This window comes from Entelurus aequoreus, linkage group LG26, assembly GCF_033978785.1.
Source record: "Entelurus aequoreus isolate RoL-2023_Sb linkage group LG26, RoL_Eaeq_v1.1, whole genome shotgun sequence".
In the NCBI taxonomy this organism is placed as follows: domain Eukaryota; kingdom Metazoa; phylum Chordata; class Actinopteri; order Syngnathiformes; family Syngnathidae; genus Entelurus; species Entelurus aequoreus.
The window spans coordinates 33,614,033-33,637,926 of record NC_084756.1 but is presented as its reverse complement, the minus strand read 5'-3'; the positions used below and the strand labels follow the sequence as shown (position 1 = coordinate 33,637,926).

Here is a 23,894-nt window from a genome sequence, read left to right as displayed (position 1 = left end):
GTTTCATAATTGGATTTTTTTCTCGTATCTGCTTTTCGCAGGAAGATCTAGGCTAGGGGTGTTTAAACTAATTTTAGATGGGGGGCCACATGGAGGAAGATCTACTCCAAGTTGGCCGGACTGGTAAAATCACGGCAAGATAACTTAAAAATAAAGACAACTGCAGATTGTTTTCTTTGTTTAAAAATAGAACAAACACATTCTGAAAATGTACAAATCATAATGTTTTTTTTACATACAATTATAATGTTCATAACAATAATGTTCGTGTTGGAGGAGTTGTGAATGACTGAAATATGAAATCCGTGCTGCAGTCTGCAGGTGTACCTAATGTTGTGGCCCAGCAGTCATTCACAACTCCTCCAACACGAACCTTATTGTTTTTGCACTTTTTGGCTTCTTATTAAATAACTTTTTTAAATAGATTCAATCTTGCACGTGAAACGTTTAAGTGTGGGCTTCAGTTGATATAACACTCCCGTCAGGGGGTGCATTCTACGGCGAGGGTGCATTATCCCCCAGGAGGCGGGATTACTGCGAGCCTCAGCCAGTGCGTCTTCGCAGCCGTTTTATGATTGCTCAGCACAAGAAATACGTTACACACATACAGTTGTTGACAAAATACACTGTACATTATATACCTCAGCTAACTAAACTATGGAAATGTACAAAATAATTCATATAGCAATACGGTCTCACTGCACAGCAGGCCAGCAGTTAGCCGAGTCATTGCGCAATCTATGGTGGGGCTCAACGAAGTGACGTGCCTCAACTGGCTGCTGATCACCGCACCGTCTCTTCTCAGTATTTGAACGGCAAATGTGAAAATTCAGCGATTTTGAATAAAAATAATCTAAAACTGGTGAAGTTAAATGGAAAATAACTTTATAGTATAATCACTGGATACATATAACAATTTAATTTTTTTTTTCTTTTTACATTTTTTTTCTTTCTATGATGGCACGTGAGGCCCCGCCTCACCTGCCTCCCCTGACTGCACGTCACTGCTAAACTCTCTGTTCTAGCAAAAGTGCTTGAATCCCTTATCAGTGAACAGATCAAATACTTTTTGGACACCAATTTTATTCTGTCACCTTTTCAGTCAGGTTTTGGCAGAAAACACAGTACTGTTACTGCTGCTATGAAGTTTATAAATGATGTAACTGAAGCTCTTGACAAGAAGCAGTGCTGTCTGTCCCTCTTTATTGACTTTTCAAAGGCATTTCATACTGTTGATCATGTCATTTTAATCAAACGTCTTTCAGCTATTGGTTTTTCTCAGCAAGCACTTGGATGGTTTGCAAATGACCTCACAAGTAGAACTCAGGCTGTTCAGATACAAGGTTCCTCCTCGGACGTACTGCAAGTGGAAAAGGGTGTCCCTCAAGGTTCTGTGTTGGGCCCATTATTAATTAATTATTAATGATCTTGGACAGAATATTCCGAACTCAACTTTCCATTCCTACGCTGATGATACTGTCATATACTGCACAGCACCCACTCCTGCTGAAGCCTTTAAATATCTACAACATGCATTTGACAGAGTACAAGAACAACTTTGCTATCTTCAACTGCTTTTAAATGCAGAGAAAACAAAGTGTGTGTTCTTTACCACATCAAAAACTGTAAGATCAGCACTGTGTGACAACATTTGAACAAGAAATGGGCAACAAATTGTGTTAGTAACTTATTTTAAATATTTAGGATTTTTAATTGATGACCACTTGAGTTTTAAGGAGCACATTCAGTATGTTGTAAAAAAAACCCTGAAACTTTTACTGGGATTTTATTATAGAAACAAGTCTTGCTTTTCTTTTACTGTGAAACAGAAATTGGTGGAAACAACCTTTTTACCTGTTATTGACTATATGTGTTGTACATGAATGCTACTGCTGGTTGTCTCCACAAGCTGGATAGTGTGTACCACGGGCCACTGAGATTCATCACCAACTTACTCACCATTGTGTGTTATACTCAATGGTTAACTTACACACCATTGTGTGTTATACTCAATGGTTAACTTACTCACCATTGTGTTACACTCAATGGTTAACTTACTCACCATTGTGTGTTATGCTCAATTGTTAACTTACTCACCATTGTGTGTTATACTCAATGGTTAACTTACTCACCTTTGTGTGTTATACTCAATGGTTAACTTACTCACCTTTGTGTGTTATACCCAATGGTTAACTTACTCACCTTTGTGTGTAATACTCAATGGTTAACTTACTCACCATTGTGTGTTATACTCAATGGTTAACTTACTCACCATTGTGTGTTATACTCAATGGTTAACTTACTCAACATTGTGTGTTATACTCAATGGTTAACTTACTCACCATTGTGTGTAATACTCAATGGCTAACTTACTCACCATTGTGTGTTATACTCAATGGTTAACTAACTCACCATTGTGTGTTATACTCAGTGGTTAACTTACTCACCATTGTGTGTTGTACTCAGTGGTTAACTTACTCACCATTGTGTGTTATACTCAATGGTTAACTTACTCACCTTTGTGTGTTATACTCAATGGTTAACTTACTCACCATTGTGTGTTATACTCAATGGTTAACTTACTCACCATTGTGTGTTATATTCAATGGTTAACTTACTCACCATTGTGTGTTATACTCAATGGTTAACTTACTCACCATTGTGTGTTACAGTCAATGGCTAACTTACTCACCATTGTGTGTTATACTCAATGGTTAACTTATTCACCATTGGGTTATACTCAATGGCTAACTTACTCACCATTGTGTGTTATACTCAATGGTTAACTTATTCACCATTGGGTTATACTCAATGGTTAACTTACTCACCATTGTGTGTTATACTCAATGGTTAACTTACTCACCATTGTGTGTTATACTCAATGGTTAACTTACTCACCATTGTGTGTTATACTCAGTGGTTAACTTACTCACCATTGTGTGTTATACGCAATGGTTAACTTACTCACCATTGTGTGTTATACGCAATGGTTAACTTAATGGTGTGTTATACTCAATGGTTAACTTACTCACCATTGTGTGTTATACTCAATGGTTAACTTACTCAACATTGTGTGTTATACTCAATGGTTAACTTACTCACCTTTGTGTGTAATACTCAATGGTTAACTTACTCACCATTGTGTGTTATAGTCAATGGTTAACTTACTCACCATTGTGTTATACTCAATGGTTAACTTACTCACCATTGTGGGTTATACTCAATGGTTAACTTACTCACCATTGTGTGTTATACTCAATGGTTAACTTACTCAACATTGTGTGTTATACTCAATGGTTAACTTACTCACCATTGTGTGTAACACTCAATGGCTAACTTACTCACCATTGTGTGTTATACTCAATGGCTAATTTACTCACCATTGTGTGTTATACTCAATGGTTAACTTACTCACCATTGCGTGTTATACTCAATGGTTAACTTACTCACCAATGTGTGTTATACTCAGTGGTTAACTTACTCACCATTGTGTGTTATATTCAATGGTTAACTTACTCACCTTTGTGTGTTATACTCAATGGTTAACTTACTCACCATTGTGTGTTATACTCAATGGTTAACTTACTCACCATTGTGTGTTATATTCAATGGTTAGCTTACTCACCATTGTGTGTTATACTCAATGGTTAACTTACTCACCATTGTGTGTTACACTCAATGGCTAACTTACTCACCATTGTGTGTTACACTCAATGGCTAACTTACTCACCATTGTGTATTATACTCAATGGTTAACTTACTCACCATTGTGTGTTATACTCAATGGTTAACTTACTCACCTTTGTGTGTTATACTCAATGGTTAACTTACTCACCATTGTGTGTTATATTCAATGGTTAACTTACTCACCATTGTGTGTTATACTCTATGGTTAACTAACTCACCATTGTGTGTTATACTCAGTGGTTAACTTACTCACCATTGTGTGTTGTACTCAATGGTAAACTTACTCACCATTGTGTGTTATACTCAATGGTTAACTTACTCACCTTTGTGTGTTATACTCAATGGTTAACTTACTCACCATTGTGTGTTATATTCAATGTAAGGCTGAAACGACGCGTCGACGTAGTCGACGTCATCGACGTCATCGGTTACGTAAATACGTCGACGCCGTTTTTGTGCGTCGACGCGTCGCATATTTACGTCACACTACCGTCATGGCGGAGCGCAAAGCAGACTGTGCGAGCGAGGGGGAAAAAATCACGCCAAAAGTGGTCAAAAGTGTGGGAGTATTTCAATACACGGCCTAATAATGTTGTTGTATGCACACTGTGTCGAGCGTAAATGGCCTATCATAGCAGCACAACGGCTATGAACGAGCATTTGAAAAGAAAACCATCAACTAGTCAATCGTCCGCGCGAGTATACGTTGTCATCATTACACAAAAACATGAATGTGTCATTTGTATCTGCTAGGGGTGTAACGGTACGTGTTTTGTATTGAACCGTTTCGGTACGGGGCTTTTGGTTCGGTACGGGGGTGTACCGAACGAGTTTCTAAGCTAAAGCTAACTTTAGCTGCTAAAGTCTTAACAAGCTGCTTCGCTCCTTCTGCGGCTGCCTCTGTCTCAGCACGCAGCATTGTCCCACCCACACAACCATCTGATTGGTACACACAAAGCGTTATACAAAGCGTTATCAGCCAATCAGCAGTGCGTATTCAAAACGTTACCAGCCAATCAGCAGTGTGTATTCAGAGCGCATGTAGTCAGCGCTTCAGCGTGGAGCAGATAGGTGTTTAGCAGGTGAGCATCAGGCAGCGGACTCTCCCCAAATGATAATAAACACCTCCCAGTCAACTACTAGTAACATCACTATGAGCTAGGGATGGGCGATACCACACTTTTAGGATTCGATACGATACCGATACTTTATCTTGCCTTTTCATCGATACCGATACCATTAATTTCTTATTGGCAATTTTTGTCAGTCAAAAATATTATTACTATTGTTATTATTTAAGACAAATCACAAGACAAATACAGACCATTTATACCACATTTATTATGGTCAATATATAATAAAAGTAAAATTAAAATAAATAACAAATATGAAAAATAAATTAAATATTATATATAATAATAATTATATATAATAATAATTAGATATTAGGGCTTTCCAATTAACTGTCAAATCCGAATCGCAAGAAGCTGCAGTTATTTTTTAAAGTTTGTGATATAATTAGCAATTAATGAAATATGAAATAGGCTAATGTTTTCGAAATGTAAGAAATGATGTTACAGATTAAAACCAAAATCACATTCAATCATATATTTCAAGATTTTCTTGGAAAAAAATAAAACTAATGCAAAGATGAAGAATCTCCAAATGTTATCCCTTTCTTATCTTGTTTTAAATACTCTAGCAATTTTCAACTAACAGTAAATTCCCCTGTGTGGAAATTATTTGAATTTAGGATAATCATTTAAACAAAAATATTCAGTAAACATTACTAAAAAAACAAAAAAACAATGCCTGTTTTAAGTCAACAATTGGACAACACTGGATATGCCTGGCTGCATCGCTGTCGGCTGGCTGTGTGTGTGTTGCACGTTGACGACGCTCATTCGCTGTCTCTAGCTGTCACGTGACTGGGCCAGCTCTATACTCTGCCAGGTACAGGGGTGTCACAGCACATAGTAAGTTAAGTAAGTCATCAAAAACATCTGAAAGTGATGCTTGCACCCCCCACACGCCGTTTTTTGGTTTATATCGATACTTTTTTCAGAAAAGTGATGCCAAATGAGTAGCGTGTGAGTATCGATATATCGATACCACAGGATCGATACGCACATCCCTACTATGAGCCCGTTGACCTTCTAGGAATATAAACTGGAGCTCAGCTCACTCGCAGTCCTGGCTTGAGGTGAAGGCTACCGGTAATTAGCTCTCAGTTCCAGCCACATCGACCCCTTCTGAGCGCTTATTTTCAGCTGCTGGGAATATTGTAAACAAGAAAAGAAGCAGAGCATGTAGACATGCTAACCTTTCTTCATTACAACTGTTAGTCACTCACTGGAATGAGTAGAATTGGTTATTGTGTACTGTGTTGGACTGGATGTTTATTTTGCACATTTTAAAAGCAATACTTAATGTTTACAGTGCTCCAGAATATTTAGATTGGCACTTTTTTGTATTGGATGTTTATCTTTATTTTTGCACATTTTAAAGCAAAATAAGCAATACTTTTACTTTTGAAATGCTTATACTATTGCAGAATATTACGATTTGCACTGGATGTTTACTTTTATATTTGCACATTAAAAAGCAAATAAGCTACTTTTAATTTTGTTAAATGTTAAAAGTTTTAAATGTTTACATTGTTACAGAATATTTTGTCATGTTGTTGTCAATGTTGACTGAGTGGCCATACTTTTTTTTTTTTGTAAATAAAAGCAATGCCTTTTGAAAAAACTGGCCTACATTTATTTTTTCATCTTCATTTTGAATAAAAAAAATAATCGGTAAAAGGAAAAATAATCTATAGATGAATCGAAAAAATAATCTATAGATTAACCGATTAATCAAAAAAATAATCTATAGATTAATCGATAGAAAAATAATCGTTAGCTGCAGCCTTAATTCAATGGTTAACTTACTCACCATTGTGTGTTATACCCAATGGTTAACTTACTCACCATTGTGTGTTACACTCAATGGCTAACTTACTCACCATTGTGTGTTATACTTAATGGTTAACTTATTCACCATTGGGTTATACTCAATGGCTAACTTACTCACCATTGTGTGTTATACTCAATGGTTAACTTACTCACCATTGGGTTATACTCAATGGTTAACTTACTTACCATTGGGTTATACTCAATGGTTAACTTACTCACCATTGTGTGTTATACTCAATGGTTAACTTACTCACCATTGTGTGTTATACTCAATGGTTAACTTACTCACCATTGTGTGTTATACTCAATGGTTAACTTACTCACCATTGTGTGTTATACGCAATGGTTAACTTACTCACCATTGTGTTATACGCAATGGTTAACTTAATGGTGTGTTATACTCAATGGTTAACTTACTCACCATTGTGTGTTATACTCAATGGTTAACTTACTCAACATTGTATGTTATACAGGAGTTAACTTACTCAGCTTTGTGTGTAATACTCAATGGTTAATAATTATATTATTAGTTATAATAATGTTTATTGTGTGTATGTCCTATAATAATGTTTATTGTGTGTATGTCCTATAATCATGTTTATTGTGTGTATGTCCTATAATCATGTTTATTGTGTGTATGTCCTAAAATCATGTTTATTGTGTGTATGTCCTATGTTTATTGTGTGTATGTCCTATAATAATGTTTATTGTGTGTATGTCCTATGTTTATTGTGTGTATGTCCCTATGTCCTATAACAATGCTTATTGTGTGTATGTCCTATAATCATGTTTATTGTGTGTATGTCCTATAATGTTTATTGTGTGTATGTCCTATAATAATGTTTATTGTGTGTATGTCCTATAATCATGTTTATTGTGTGTATGTCCTATAATCATGTTTATTGTCTGTTTGTCCTATAATAATGTGTATTGTGTGTATGTCCTACAATGTTTATTGTGTGTATGTCCTATAATCATGTTTATTGTGTGTATGTCCTATAATCATGTTTATTGTGTGTATGTCCTATAATCATGTTTATTGTGTGTATGTCCTATAATAATGTTCACCTATACATAGTTAAAGGTCAGTTATTTTCATGTTGCTGCTGACATTTAAACGTGTCCTCTTAAACCAGGACACTTAATTTCAATGCTTTTTAAAGAAAATTGGAGATTTAATTGGACTTTTCTTATATTAATTTCAAGGCTTTTAATTGTTTTCTTGTCTCAAAACCCCTCTTAGGTTGGGATCTTATAATACAAAACCTACTTTTCTTTCTTGTTGGTACCTGTTTTTGTGTATTTGGATTCAGGAATGACCTTTTTTTTAGAATGCTTTTTGATCAGAAACGATACAGTTAGTTGAAAATGCAGTGCATAAAAACTCAGTTAAAAAATGCAGTGCTGAAAAATGTGCTGTTTGAAAAAGCAAGACTCACTTCCGTTAAAAGACTAAAAGCATGGAGCCTGTCTCAGAAGCAGCCAATGAGGTGTCAAGTTTGAAGTCACGTGACACGGGTCTTGCAAAACAGCAGAAAAAAGGCAGTTAACTTTGCTAGCTGGGGATAATACAACATCATTAACATTTGAATGCTGGATGCTTAGAAATGGTTCAAATGTGCACTTTTGAGTGACATAGGAGTTAGTAGGTGTCATGACATGCAGTTCAAGTGACTGTGGTACACAATGTCAATCAATCAACCAATGTTTATTTATATAGCCCTAAATCACAAGTGCCTCAAAGGGCTGCACAAGCCACAACGACATCCTCGGTACAGAGCCCACATACACAATGTGACCAGCAGATGGTGCTGGATAATGATGTTCAAGTAAAGACACAAGCGCTGTTTCAACCCTCTGCGCATCCACTCGGCGCAGACGTGATCCCATGTACAAATATCGCCAAATGCTAATTTAGCCGCTATCAAAACAACATTTCAACAATTAAAAATAGGAACTTGATAGTAAATAAAGCCACGTTTCCACTGCTGGATGCTGTGTTCAATGGTGTCGATGATGTTTTAACGTTTAGGGGACGTGCTGTCATGAAATAAATCAAACATATTCCAATGTCACTACTCCATACGTACCGGAAGACTACGTCACTTCCTGGACTTACAATTGTTTTTACAAAGCTGCTTTTGAAACCTCACATTCTGTGATATTTGATTATTTTATTCATGTTTTGTATAAAAACTAGCTTACATAGGAGTAAAAGGGAACAAGAATATAAACATGAACAAGGGGTAGATATAAAAAATGAGGGAGTATTATGGCCACAATTTCAATCACTTTCACTCTTCTGTCATTGCAATGAATGACGTACGGGGGCGCCACTGACATGTCTTTATTTTTTAAATGTTGATTTTTTTTTTTTAAACAATCCACTTACTTATTTTCAACAGAGCCCCTAGGAACATGGGGACAACATTTGTTTAGATATGGATCTGATGCGCACCAGAAAGTATTGGATGTGTGCGCATGGTTTGAGGTCTGTGTGAAAATGGCGGTTCAGGAGTTAATTGGGCTGTATTTCCAACTAGGACTTTCCCTCATGTCCCTTTAGGGGTGTTGTGGCAAAATGTGAATGCCTGCCAAAAATGTATTTCCTTCGCTGAACCTACATTTTTGTCTTGGTGTGTCCACAGAGGATTACTAGGTGTGAGACAAACACTTTATCTTCCTGGTTATTGTATCACTGAACCTACATTTTTGTCTTGGTGTGTCCACAGTGGATTACTAGGTGTGAGACAAACACTTTATCTTCCTGGTTATTGTATCGCTACGTGTTTGACATGATTTAAGACTTTATCGAGCCCGGAAAAGAACAGTTTTCCTCTTCTGTGGTATTAAATGGGTTATACTTGTATAGCGCTTTTCTACCTTCAAGGTACTCAAAGCGCTTTGACACTATTTCCACATTTACCCATTCACACACACATTCCCACACTGATGGCGGGAGCTGCCATGCAAGGCGCTACCAGCAGCCATCAGAGGCAAAGGGTGAAGTGTCTTGCCCAAGGACACAACGGACGTGACTAGGAAGGTAGAAGGTGGGAATTGAACCCCAGTAACCAGCAACACTCCGATTGCTGGCACAGCCACTCTACCAACTTCGCCACGCCGTATTGATGAGATTTAAAGGAGTGTTGTTAGTCCCATGTTGATGTGATAAATCCTCTTTCTTGTTTGGAAGATACACACAATTGTAACTGTTATTTCTTCCTGCACATAATAAATATGTACAACATGTTTGGATGTATTCATTTATGTAAAATTGTCATTAAATGTAATATTGCCTGACAAAAAGTGATTTGACGTAATATTTTGATATTTACACATCACATATTTACACACGCGTATTTTACTAGAATACCCTTATGAGCATTACATATATATAAATCAAGTACCTACTGTACTGTTTACTTGTTGAAATACCATTTTTAGAGCTAAAAACTACCCAAATGGCCACTTTGCTGCTGCCAAAAATGTATTCCAGATAATATTAACAATAATAACAAAATGTCAAAGCATTTCTCTAAAACACAATATTATACATTCTGAAAATGTAAACGATAGCAAGAATATACCTACAAATTTCAGAAAATGTCACTAGCAAACACTCTGTTTAAAAAGTTTTTACTGTACCAAAATTCTAAATAAGTAAAGAAAAATGACTGATAAACACTGGAAAACTGTCACTGAATGTCTTAGTGTGATGCCATTCTGTGACAGTTTCCACATGGTGAGGACATTGATGGTGTGACTCACTGTCTTACGGATTACCTCAACTTGTGCGTAGACGTGACCTGCCCTGCTAAGACTGTTGGGTGCTACCCTGATAACAAACCCTGGGTAACACAGGAGGTTGTCAACAAGAAGAAAGCTGCTTCAGGAGTGGAGACAGGGAGGCAATGAGAGCAGCACAGCGGGAGGTGAGGAAGGCTAAGGACAGCTACATGCAGCAGAACAACATGAGGGAGGTCTGGGAAGGTTTGAAAACCATCACAGGCCACAAGACAAAGACCAGAGCAGTAGGGGGGACAATAGAGAGGGCCATCGACTTGAATAACTTCTTCAACCATGTGGTCCTGATGGCTTCATCTGGCCAGGATCTTCAGCTCTCGCTGGATCGGTTCGCAGCTGAGTGTGAAGCGACTGGGATGAGAATCAGCACCACCAAGTCCGAATCCATGGTTCTCGCCCGGAAAAGGGTGGAGTGCCATCTCCGGGTTGCGGAGGAGACCCTGCCCCAAGTGGAGGAGTTCAAGTACCTCGGAGTCTTGTTCACGAGTGAGGGAAGAGTGGATCGTGAGATCGACAGGCGGATCGGTGCGGCGTCTTCAGTAATGCGGACGCTGTATCGATCAGTTGTGGTGAAGAAGGAGCTGAGCCGGAAGGCAAAGCTCTCAATTTACCGGTCGATCTACGTTCCCATCCTCACCTATGGTCATGAGCTTTGGGTTATGACCGAAAGGACAAGATCACGGGTACAAGCGGCCGAAATGATTTTCCTCCGCCAGGTGGTGGGGCTCTCCCTTAGAGATAAGGTGAGAAGCTCTGCCATCCGGGGGGAGTTCAAAGTAAAGCCGCTGCTCCTCCACATGGAGAGGAGCCAGATGAGGTGGTTCGGGCATCTGGTCAGGATGCCACCCGAACGCCTCCCTAGGGAGGTGTTTAGGGCACGTCCGACCGGTAGGAGGCCACGGGGAAGACCCAGGACACGTTGGGAAGACTATGTCTCCCGGCTGGCCTGGGAACGCCTCGGGATCCCCCCCGGGAAGAGCTTGACGAAGCGGCTGGGGAGAGGGAAGTCTGGGCTTCCCTGCTTAGGCTGCTGCCCCCGCGACCTGACCTCGGATAAGCGGAAGAAGATGGATGGATGACCAGCACGTGTCCTCCCCACCCCCCACTCCTCATCGCAGCCACCCCCTCTTCTTCTCCCCTCAACACCCCCAGCCATGGCTGCACTCTCCTACACCTCCTCCTCCACCACCTCTACGCAGACATTAGTCATCTCTGTGGACCAGGTCAGAGGTCAACTGAGGAAGCTGGATCCTCGAAACTAACTGGTGCGCACCAGAATCTATCTGGTGCGCACGAGATGCATATCTAAAAAATGTGTACCCATGTCCCTTGAGGGGCTCCGTAATTTTTAAATGATCAGTATGTCATCTTTTATATGACATTGTTATTCAAATAAAGATGACAAAAAAGAAAACCATGTTAGTGACAACATGCAGGAACATAACTGACATTACACAAGTAAAAAGGAAGCGACGTTGTCTTTGCACACGCGTGCATTGATCACGTCTACCTGAACCGACCGTGCAGAGAATCTAAAACTGTGGTACCACTAGTTGTACGCGGGCATCACCTAGTGGTACGCCAAATATTATTTAATTATTTAAGTAGAGTGTTTTATTTTCCTACATGCAAACACAGTGTTACTGTTCAAACTTTGTGTAATGCTACAGTAACTAAAAATATTAAATATACTTGTTAAATAACGTGTCTTCCTTGTTTTTAATGAATAATTAAGGCCTACTATGCTACTGTATTTTAATGTTGTTCATGATGGTGGTACTTGGACATCCAAGTATTTTCTGAGGTGGTACTTGGTGAAAAAAGTTTGAGAGATTGAGTTTGAGATTGAGTTTATTTGGAACATGCAAGCATACAACATGATACATCACAATTTCCAGTTTCTTTTCAACATGTTCGAAAAGGAGTAGGAAGAAGCAGAGCTTATTTAATCCTACCCCTTTTCTTTACATAACAGTTGCAAAACTTTTTGTTCACTTCCTGTTCACAATTTTTTCACAATAAACTCCATAAGTAATCACAATAAAAATAAATAAATAAATAATAGTAAGAATTTAATAATAATAATTGGTGAAGTAAGTCATATTTCATATGATGAGATAAATAAGATTACTTTAAGAATGAATGAATGGATGGGTGAAATAAATTGAGAATGTTTGTCATGGTTCTTCTTCTTTGTACTTTGTAAACACTTTAAGTTTGAAGAGTTTCTTGAAGTGGATCATATTAGTACATTGTTTGATTGCTTTGCTTAATCCATTCCATAATTTAATTCCACATACTGATATACTGAAGGTCTTAAGTGTTGTACGTGCGTACAAATGTTTTAAATTACGTTTTTCTCTAAGATTATATTTCTCCTCTTTTGTTGAGAAGAATTGTTGTATATTCTTGGGTAGCAGGTTATAGTTTGCTTTGTGCATAATTTTAGCTGTTTGCAAATTCACTATGTCGTGGAATTTCAGTATTTTTGATTCAATAAATAAAGGGTTTGTATGTTCTCTATATCCAACATTATGTATTATTCTAACTGATCTTTTTTGTAACACCGTTAATGAATGAAGTGTACTTTTGTAATTATTTCCCCATATTTCTACACAGTAGCTCAGATATGGTAACACTAGTGAGCAGTAGAGAATATGAAGTGATTTTTGGTCTAGAACATGTTTTGCTTTATTCATTATTGACGTGTTTCTTTCAACTTTATGTTGTATATTTTTTACGTGAGATTTCCAGTTCAATTTATCATCAATCATTATACCTAGAAATTTGGTTTCGTTTACTCTTTCAATTTCTATTCCGTCTATTTGTATTTGTGTTTGGCTTTCTCTTCTACTGTTACCAAATAGCATTATTTTAGTTTTACTAAGATTCAACGATAGTCTGTTTTTGTCAAACCATCTTTTTAATTTGTTAATTTCTTCTGTTATTATTTGTATTATCTCCTGCGTGTTCTCTCCTGAACAAAACGCTGTTGTATCATCCGCAAATAATACTAACTTTAAATCTTTTGTAACTTTACAAATGTCATTTATATAGAGATTGAATAATTTAGGTCCTAGTATTGATCCCTGAGGTACACCACAGGATATATTTAGCGTTGTAGACGTGTGTTCGCCTAGCTTCACGTATTGTTTCCTGTTCGTTAGATAACTTCTTATCCAGTTTAAGACTAACCCTCTGATGCCATATCGTTCTAGTTTTTTGATTAAAATATTGTGATTAATTGTGTCAAATGCTTTAGTTAGATCCATAAAAACCGCTGCCGCACATTTTTTACTATCTATTGCATTGGTAATTTCTTCTGTAATTTCAATTAAAGCCATTGAAGTTGAAACATTAGCTCTATATCCATATTGGTTCTCTTTGAGTATTCTATTTTTATTTATGAAACTTTCTAATCTGTTATTGAACAGTTTTTCAATGATTTTAGAAAATTGTGGAAGTAGAGAAACAGGTCTATAATTTGTAAATTGATGTTTGTCTCCAGTCTTATAAATTGGTGCAACTTTACCTATTTTCATTTTGTTTGGAAATGTACCTGTTTGAAATGATAGGTTACCAATATACATTAATGGTCCTGAGATCTCTTCAATAACCTTTTTTATCGTTTCCATATCAATTCCGTTACAATCAGTTGAAGTCTTAGATTTACATTTTTTCACGATTGTAACTATTTCCTCCTGTGTCACATTACTGAGGAACATGGAGTTGGGATTCCGCTCTATGGTATCATTATAGTCCTCAATTGGAACTGGGTCTGGAATCCTTTCTTCCAATTTTGGTCCAATATTTACAAAATAATTATTGAAGCTTTCAACTACTTCCTTTATGTTGTCATTTTTTTTATTTTCATCTAAGAAGTATCGAGGGTAGTCCCTCTTAGTTCCATTTTTAATAATGCTATTGAGGATGCCCCATGTTGCTCTCATATTATTTTTGTTCCTGTCCAATAATTCACTGTAATATTCTTTTCTACATGATCGTAGTATTTCTGTTAACTTGTTTTTATACTTTTTGTACTTAATTTCTGCCTCTATAGTCCTTTGTGCTATAAATTCTCTATATAGTGTATTCTTCTTCTTACAAGCATTTTTTAATCCTTTTGTCATCCATGGTTGATTATTCTTTCTCTGCTTATTACTAAGTTGTATCCATGGACAATGTTTGTCATAAAGTATTATGAACTTGTTTAAGAAATGTTCATATGCTTCATCAACCTCTTTTTCATTGTACACATTGTCCCAATCTTGCTTTTGTAGCTCAATTTTGAAAGCAGTCATCCTCTTCTCTGTGCACAGTCTTCGAAATGTCCTTTTGTCTTCCATTTTCTTCTTGTAGTTTCCATCATATATTGTAAAAACTGGCAGATGATCACTAACGTCGCTTATAAGTAGACCACTTGTAGTGTTATTATCAAAATCATTGGTAAAAATATGATCAATACGCGTGGCACAGTGTGCTGTGATTCTGCTTGGCTTTGTGATTTTAGGATATAGACTGATGCTGTACATTGTATCAATGAAGTCATCAATAGACTTTTGCTTGTTAGGGTTCAATAAGTCAATATTAAAGTCACCACATAAGAACATTATTCTTTGACCATTGTCCATGTAAGTTGCCTTGATCCATTCTTCAAATGTTTCTATACTTGATTTAGGTGATCTATATATACAACTGATGAATATGTTTTTGCTTTTTTCCTGACATATTTCAATGGTTATACATTCTAAGATATTATCTATGGCAAATGACATGTTTTTTACCACTTTGTAGTTCAGGTTCTTCATCACGTACACAGCTACTCCTCCTCAACTACTGACAACTACTGACGTAGTGACATTGTAAACTACATTGGCAGACACCATTTTGTTATACCCAATACATCACGCTTCCAACGAGATCCCATTTTTTCCCCGAGTTAGAAAGTTCCAGAACTGTTCACGTTATACCATCTCATCTCATTGTGGATCATGTGAATGTTTGAAGTGGAACTAAATGTGATCGTGGATGGTGAGATCGACAGGTGGATCGGTGCGGCGTCTTCAGTAATGCGGACGCTGTATCGATCCGTTGTGGTGAAGAAGGAGCTGAGCCGGAAGGCAAAGCTCTCAATTTACTGGTCGATCTATGTTCCCATCCTCACCTATGGTCATGAGCTTTGGGTTATGACCGAAAGGACAAGATCACGGGAACAAGCGGCCGCAATGAGTTTCCTCCGCCGGGTGGCGGGGCTCTCCCTTAGAGATAGGGTGAGAAGCTCTGTCATCCGGGGGGAGCTCAAAGTAAAGCCGCTGCTCCTCCACATGGAGAGGAGCCAGATGAGGCATCTGGTCAGGATGCCACCCAAACGCCTCCCTAGGGAGGTGTTTAGGGCACGTCCAACCGGTAGGAGGCCACGGGGAAGACCCAGGACACGTTGGAAGACTATGTCTCCCGGCTGGCCTGGGAACACCTCGGGATCCCCCCGGGAAGAGCTGGACGAAGTGGCTGGGGGGAGGGAAGTCTGGGCTTCCCTGCTTAGGCTGCTGCCCCCGCGACCCGACCTCAGATAAGCTGAAGAAGATGGATGGATGGATAAATGTGATCTCTGAAAGGGGTACACATTATTTCCAAAGCAGGGCCCCCATCCACATATACAATACTAGTACATATCTGATGAAAAACAACATTATTTTGTTACTTTAATTATAAGTGTGCCAAATCACCTATATTTGAACATTATCTAATGGAAATGACTGCTGTCTGATAATCACATTAATAACAATCATGTGTCTGAGTACACCTATTAATCACAATTAATCTAACACGTCATGTTCATGATGAAATATAAAGTTAGTAAACATGTGAGAGTAAGAAGTCAACAAACCTGTTCTGTGGAACACAACTTGATGTTTCTTGAAAACAGCGTCCAGTAGTTGACGTAGTCTCTTGTTCTCTTCTTTGGTTCGAGAAAGTTCCTCTTCGTACTCTGCTATCGTTCTTTCACACATTTTCACACAATCACAACACTCTACACTCACACTTGATCTTAACTAAGCGATGTGTTGATCAAATCCGCGTCTCTATGTTAGCAGCTAACAAGCTACGCTAACTAGCATGCTAAGCTAACTAGCATGCTAAGCTAACTAGCGCGCTAAAACAAGTAGCAAGCTAAGCGGGCCTAATAATGTCCAAAGTTGAGTGAGACGAGTGGAGTTTATCCTGACACGGAGGATGAATAAAGTGTAGTTAGTAGCGAGGCTTAGAAGCGTGTGTGGAGTAAAGGAGGACTTTGCTGCAAAGCGCATATCCTCCACGCATGCGTCACTTAGGGGCGGGGCCAATGAGTCATAGTGATGGGCAAGTCATGAACGATTCAATCTAAATGTATGTTTTCATGGTGTCTACACAAAAAAGCACGGCAACAAATGATCCATCCATCCATTTATCTACCGCGTCCCTTTCTGGGTCGCGGGGGGTGCTGGAGCCTATCTCAGCTGCATTCGGGTGGAAGGCGGGGTACACCCTGGACAAGTCGCCACCTCATCGCAGGGCCAACACAGACAAGTATATAAACTGTATTTGACTTTAAATCAGATAAATATCATTCAACAACAACACAATTTGCAGGCTATAATTACTGCTTTGCTGCTTTGCTGCTTTTACTGGTGTAAAATTCTGCATCCGAGAGATCACAACCATTGCAGCCATGCGTCCAAAACGTAACATCATCTTGCAGGGACATAAGGACAAGCAAAAGTAAAGTGTCTGTTGTTTTACAATGTAATAATCTATTTCATAAGAAATGTTCAGAGAATACCTTTTTTTTGGAGTATTTATTGGAGGCCTCAAAAGACAAAGGCCGTCTGTTTCCAGGAGAGTGTCACCTTTTATCTTAGCTCAGGAATGCATGGGGGAAGGAAGGCTTGGAGACAAGCGGGAAACTCTTAGTTAGGAAAAGTGTAGCTGCTGACAGAAGCACATTGTATATATGTTATATCATTTCATAGTTGGTTAGAGTAAATAAATACAAACCCTGTTTCCATATGAGTTGGGAAATTGTGTTAGATGTAAATATAAACGGAATACAATGATTTGCAAATCCTTTTCAACCCATATTCAATTGAATATGCTACAAAGACAACATATTTGATGTTCAAACTCATAAACTTTGTTTTTTTTTTGCAAATAATAATTAACTTAGAATTTCATGGCTGCAACACATGCCAAAGTAGTTGGGAAAGGGCATGTTCACCACTGTGTTACATGGCCTTTCCTTTTAACAACACTCAGTAAAGGTTTGGGAACTGAGGAGACACATTTTTTAAGTGGAATTCTTTCCCATTCTTGCTTGATGTACAGCTTAAGTTGTTCAACAGTCCGGGGGTCTCCCTTGTGCTATTTTAGGCTTCATAATGCACCACACATTTTCAATGGGAGACAGGTCTGGACTACAGGCAGGCCAGTCTAGTACCCGCACTCTTCTACTATGAAGCCACGTTGATGTAACACGTGGCTTGGCATTGTCTTGCTGAAATAAGCAGGGGCGTCCATGGTAACGTTGCTTGGATGGCAACATATGTTGCTCCAAAACCTGTATGTACCTTTCAGCATTATGGTGCCTTCACAGATGTGTAAGTTACCCATGTCTTGGGCACTAATACACATCACAGATGCTGGCTTTTCAACTTTGCGCCTATAACAATCCGGATGCTTCTTTTCCTCTTTGGTCCGGAGGACACGACGTCCACAGTTTCCAAAAACAATTTGAAATGTGGACTCGTCAGACCACAGAACAATTTTCCACTTTGTATCAGTCCATCTTAGATGAGCTCAGGCCCAGCGAAGCCGACGGCGTTTCTGGGTGTTGTTGATAAACGTTTTTTGCCTTGCATAGGAGAGTTTTAACTTGCACTTACAGATGTAGCGACCAACTGTAGTTACTAACAGTGGGTTTCTGAAGTGTTCCTGAGCCCATGTGGTGATATCCTTCACACACTGATGTCGCTTGTTGATGCAGTACAGCCTGAGGGATCGAAGGTCACGGGCTTAGCTGCTTACGTGCAGTGATTTCTCCAGATTCTCTGAACCCTTTGATGATATTAAGGAGCGTAGATGGTGAAATCCCTAAATTCCTTGCAATAGCTGGTTGGGAAAGGTTTTTCTTAAACTGTTCAACAATTTGCTCACGCATTTGTTGACAAAGTGGTGACCCTCGCCCCATCCTTGTTTGTGAATGACTGAGCATTTCATGGAATCTACTTTTATACCCAATCATGGCACCCACCTGTTCCCAATTTGCCTGCTCACCTGTGGGATGTTCCAAATAAGTGTTTGATGAGCATTCCTCAACTTTATCAGTATTTATTGCCACCTTTCCCAACTTCTTTGTCACGTGTTGCTGGCATTAAATTCTAAAGTTAATGATTATTTGCAAAATGTTTATCAGTTTGAACATCAAATATGTTGTCTTTGTAGCATATTCAATTGAATATGGGTTGAAAATTATTTGCAAATCATTGTATTCCGTTTATATTTACATCTAACACAATTTCCCAACTCACATGGAAACAGGGTTTGTATGTATGTTAGTATATGTGTATTTGTATGTACAATATATTTGACTCCCAGTGTGTGTGGGAGCCAGAGTACGGCCCCAGCCACCCAGAGAGCCCAACCCGCAAACAGCAGGTGTGGCGCCCAGGGATCCAGGGACCACCGGCCCCACGCAGCCGTTTATATTTACATCTAACACAATTTCCCAACTCATATGGAAACGGGGTTTGTAGAACAATTGACAGGTTGACAACATCCAAACAAACCAAGTCATCTCCAATACATCTCAACATTACACATATCCTCCAGGCTGAGTTATAGTTATAGATATAGTGGTTAAAAGCAGCTCCCATGATGATCAGTCGCATTTTCTTTCGCTCCCACTGTAGCATACAAACAAAGGCTCGTTTGATTCCATACTTTCTCCTTTTTCTATTATGGATCACAGATTTGTATTTTATACCACCACGGATTCTATACCCTCTTGAAAATGAGAGTCGTGAACGCGAAATGGACAATCACTCTGATTTTTATCTCCTCGGCAATACATCGGCGAAGCACTTTAGCTTCGGAGGTAACGTGATAACCTCGTGCCTGACTGCTGATCGAAACAGAAGAAACAAGCCCCTGACTGGAAGGATAGACCGAAGATCAACAATACTACTATTTCTTCTACTCTCAGGAGACACTGAACTAAACCCTGGACCTGTAACCACCCGGTTAATGCTGTCCCGCCTGGCGAAGCCTAGCAATGCTGCTGCTAACGACGCCATTGAAGCTAACTTAGATACGGGACCTCGTCGGAGCTATGCTAAGAACATTAGCTCTCCACCTACGCCTATTTGCTCATCTCAACCCGAGCTCACCTGTGCTCCAGCGGTCGGCGGCTGGACAGAGGACAACCCAGACACCGGTGAAGACAGCGGTCCGGCGGCGAACAGCGCGGCGGCGGACAACGAGGTGACTGTCGACAACAACACGCGGCCTCTCCCCGGTCCCTGACGATCGGACACAGGATTTAGGGGCTTCTTCATCCATCCCTGGTCTTTGTTTTCAACCACTCCAAAGCCCGCGAAAACATCAACCCCCCCCTCCCCCAACCCCCTCTCCAACTCCGCCCCTCCCCCATCACCTGGCTGACGAAAAATAGGCCTCCCTCCCCCTCCTCTCCCTCCTCCTCCCTCATGCCTCTCCATCCAAACAGTGAACTGGACTGCTCTTCAACTTCAACTTCAATAACAACCAACATGGTCATCCCTCCTTTTTCTGGACATTACCACTACACAGCAGACTCTGATGCTCTTTTTGGTTCCAGTGGACTACACATCATCCACCTTAATGTGAACAGCCTCTCTGGAACCAAACTCGACCAAATCAGAGAAATGTTCCTCAACAAGAAAGTAAAAATCCTGTGTTTCTCTGAAACCAAATTAGATCAAAGTGTTTCTGACTCAGAGATAGCGATAGAAAACTTTTCGGTTATCAGAAAGGACAGGAATAAACATGGTGGGGGTATTTGTATGTATATTCACCAGGATATTACATACTCACACTGATCTCAACCACAATGCCCTTGAATCTGTGTGGGCAGAAATAAAATGTAAAAACGCTAAGCCGGTACAATAGGGACTGTATACTGACCCCTTAATCAAATTGATTTCTATGGGGCTCTCGAGGAGTGCTTGGCTGGGGTAGACAATGTGGAGAAAATGATAACTGGAGATCTGAACACAGATATTCAACGCAGAGATGCGCCTGTCTTCAGATCTTACAGCAAGTTTTGTAATCTGCACAGTCTTTCCCAGCTAATAACACTACCCACAAGGGTGTGGGATTCCACCCAATCAACCATAGATCTCATTCTCACATCAGACCAGCCTAAAATAAAAAATAGTGGGGTCATGATCTGTGGTCTTAGCGACCATTATCTAACTTTCTGCACCCGCAAAATAGCTAAACCCAAAGCCAACGGCCACATAACAACTCAATCCAGATCCCTTAAAACATACTCCCGTGATAATTTCAACCTAAAATTAGGTGAGTGGGACTGGTCCCCTGTGCTCACGAGCAACCTGGTCAAAGATGCTTGGGATCGCTTCAAAACAGCGTTCCTAGCGAAACTAAATGACATGGCTCCCGTGAGAACAGTCAGGATCAAAGCCCGCTCTGAACCATGGATGAATCCGGACCTATCAGCTACCATAAATGACAGAGACAGAAAATACTCCGAATACCAAAAGTGTAAAACCGAAGTAGATAAACAACCCAATAATAACCTAAAATCACTCCTTTCAACACTCAAAAAGCAATGCACTAAATTAAGAAATAGGACAACCAACCTGACTAAATCCTTTAAAAAAAATTACATTAACGACAAAATAGAGGAAAACAAAAATAAGCCACGTGAGCTCTGGAAAATCCTCAACAACCAGCTTCCTGGCTGGCCAGAAATTTTCAATTAATTTTTTTTTTTTTCCATTTATTTATTTATTTAAGGCAATGACATAAAAAAGTACAAAGTTGACAACACATAATAATATAAATTAATATAGTGCAAAAGGTAATGTATAGTATGTAATGCATGATTGTCCAGTTTTGCCTGAAAGGGAGTGGGAAGAAGATACTTTATTTAATCCCACCCCCAGTTCTCCATTCACTCTTACTTTGTTCAAGGATTATAATACAGATGTTGTATCATAGTGGCATTACCACAGGTAACAATAATTATTACACTGTAACAATAATTTGTATCAACAATGTAGGAATAATGAATATACCAACAATGGTAATAGACAACATAGCAATAATGGTAATAGACAACATAGCAATAATGGTAATAGACAACATAGCAATAATGGTAAGGAAACATTGATCACATGTTAACACTTCTGAGACAGAGTACAGCAGCAGGTCAAATTAAAGACCCTCATCTCTATATTTGAACCAAACCCCATGTTTGTATAATAGTTTAAATCCATTAATAGTTTGGCATTGCTTGTGTTGTAAGTCCAGTTTGTTCCATAGTTTTACTCCGCATACAGACACACAAAAACATAGTTTTACCCCGCATACAGACACACAAAAACATAGTTTTACTCCGCATACAGACACACAAAAACATAGTTTTACTCCGCATACAGACACACAAAAACATAGTTTTACTCCGCATACAGACACACAAAAACATAGTTTTACTCCGCATACAGACACACAAAAACGTTTACGAGTGGTTTGAGCTCTCGGCAATAAGAAATATCCAAAGCCTCTCAAGTTATGAGCCTGCACTCGTCTTATAAAAAAACGTTGTAGATTAGGCGGCAATAATTTGTTAAATGCTTTATATAAGATTATTAATGTATTATATTTAACAAGGTCATCAAATTTGAGCAACTTTGATTGCATAAACAGATTATGAGTATGTTCTAAATAACCAACGTTGTGAATGATCCACACTGCTCTTTTCTGTAATATGATCAGAGGATGAATTGTGTTGTGGTAAGTATTCCCCCATACTTCAACACAGTATGTAAGGTATGGCAGTACCAAGGTGCAGTATAGAGTACGGAGTGCATTTTCATTGAGGTATAGTTTTGCTTTGTTTATAATTGAGAGGCTTTTGGAGATTTTTGTTTTAATGTGACATGAGGTTTCCATGATAGTTTACTATCAATTATTACTCCCAAAAATGTATTCTCATTTACGATTTCAATTTGGGTACCATCAATACTTATTTTCTGTTCAGACGTTACGTTGCGATTTCCAAACCTCACTATCTTAGTTTTATTTATATTCAAAGATAATTTATTTGTGTCCATCCATTTTTTTTACTGTCTAGTTCTGTGTTTACTGTATTTATGAGCTCATTATAGTCATCACTACTGTAGAATATATTTGTGTCGTCTGCAAATAGTATACATTTCAGTATTTTGGATGTATTAAACATATCATTAATATATACATTAAACAGTTTTGGCCCCAACACGGACCCTTGGGGGACACCACAAGCAATGCCAAGAGTATCAGATAAAAATGTACCCATTTTAAAAATCTGTACCCTCCCTGTTAAATAACTTTTTAACCAGTCACCAGCCAGCCCCCTAATTCCATATCTTCCCATTTGATCTAGTAGAATTGAATGATTAATGGTATCAAAGGCTTTCTTTAGATCAATAAAAATACCAACTGCATATCTTTTATGCTCCAGTGCATTAGTCATTTCCTCAATAGCTTCAGTTATCGCCATTGAAGTTGTTCGTTTGGACCTAAAGCCATACTGACCGTCATTGATTATATGATGCTTCTCAAGAAAAGATTCAAGTCGAGAGTTAAATAGTTTCTCTAAGATTTTTGAGAAGTGAGGCAAAAGAGAGATTGGTCTGTAATTGGTGAAAGCGTGTTTGCTGTCACTTTTGAAGAGCGGAGTTACTTTAGCCATTTTCATTTGACTTGGAAAGCAGCCAGTCTGGAATGATAGGTTACATATATAAGTCAAGGGTTTTACAATATTCAGTAGAACTTTTTGAACCAATATCATGTTGATATCATGGCAGTCAGTGGAGCGCTTAATTTTACACTTGCGCACAATGTTTGTCACTTCCTGCTCATTTGTAGCTGAGAGGAAGAATGAGGAAGGATTCTGTTCAATAGTTGATTTTGTAACTCCATTGTCTGGGATATCAACAGCCAATTTAGGACCGACATTTACAAAAAAACTATTGAACTTATTCACTACATTACTCATATTATAATCTTCACCGTTTTCATCAATAAAGTAATCAGGATATGTCAACTTTGAATATCCTTGTTTGATTAAACTATTCAAAACATCCCAAGTTCCTTTTATATTGTTTTTGTTTACATATAGTTTTTTGATAATATAACTGT

The 23,894-nt window shown here is 38.6% G+C and overlaps 1 protein-coding gene across 1 annotated transcript in view; it reads right to left on the bottom strand.

The window, feature by feature from the left end:
* LOC133643607 (zinc finger protein 568-like) overlaps window positions 1–16,785 on the bottom strand; it is a 30,602-nt gene extending 13,817 nt beyond the window's left edge. The window contains exon 1 of the mRNA XM_062038278.1: window positions 16,342–16,785. Within this exon, the coding sequence (XP_061894262.1) occupies window positions 16,342–16,465 (124 nt within the window). The 5' untranslated portion in view covers window positions 16,466–16,785. The remainder of the gene's footprint in view (window positions 1–16,341) is intronic.
* Window positions 16,786–23,894: the final 7,109 nt, after the last annotated feature.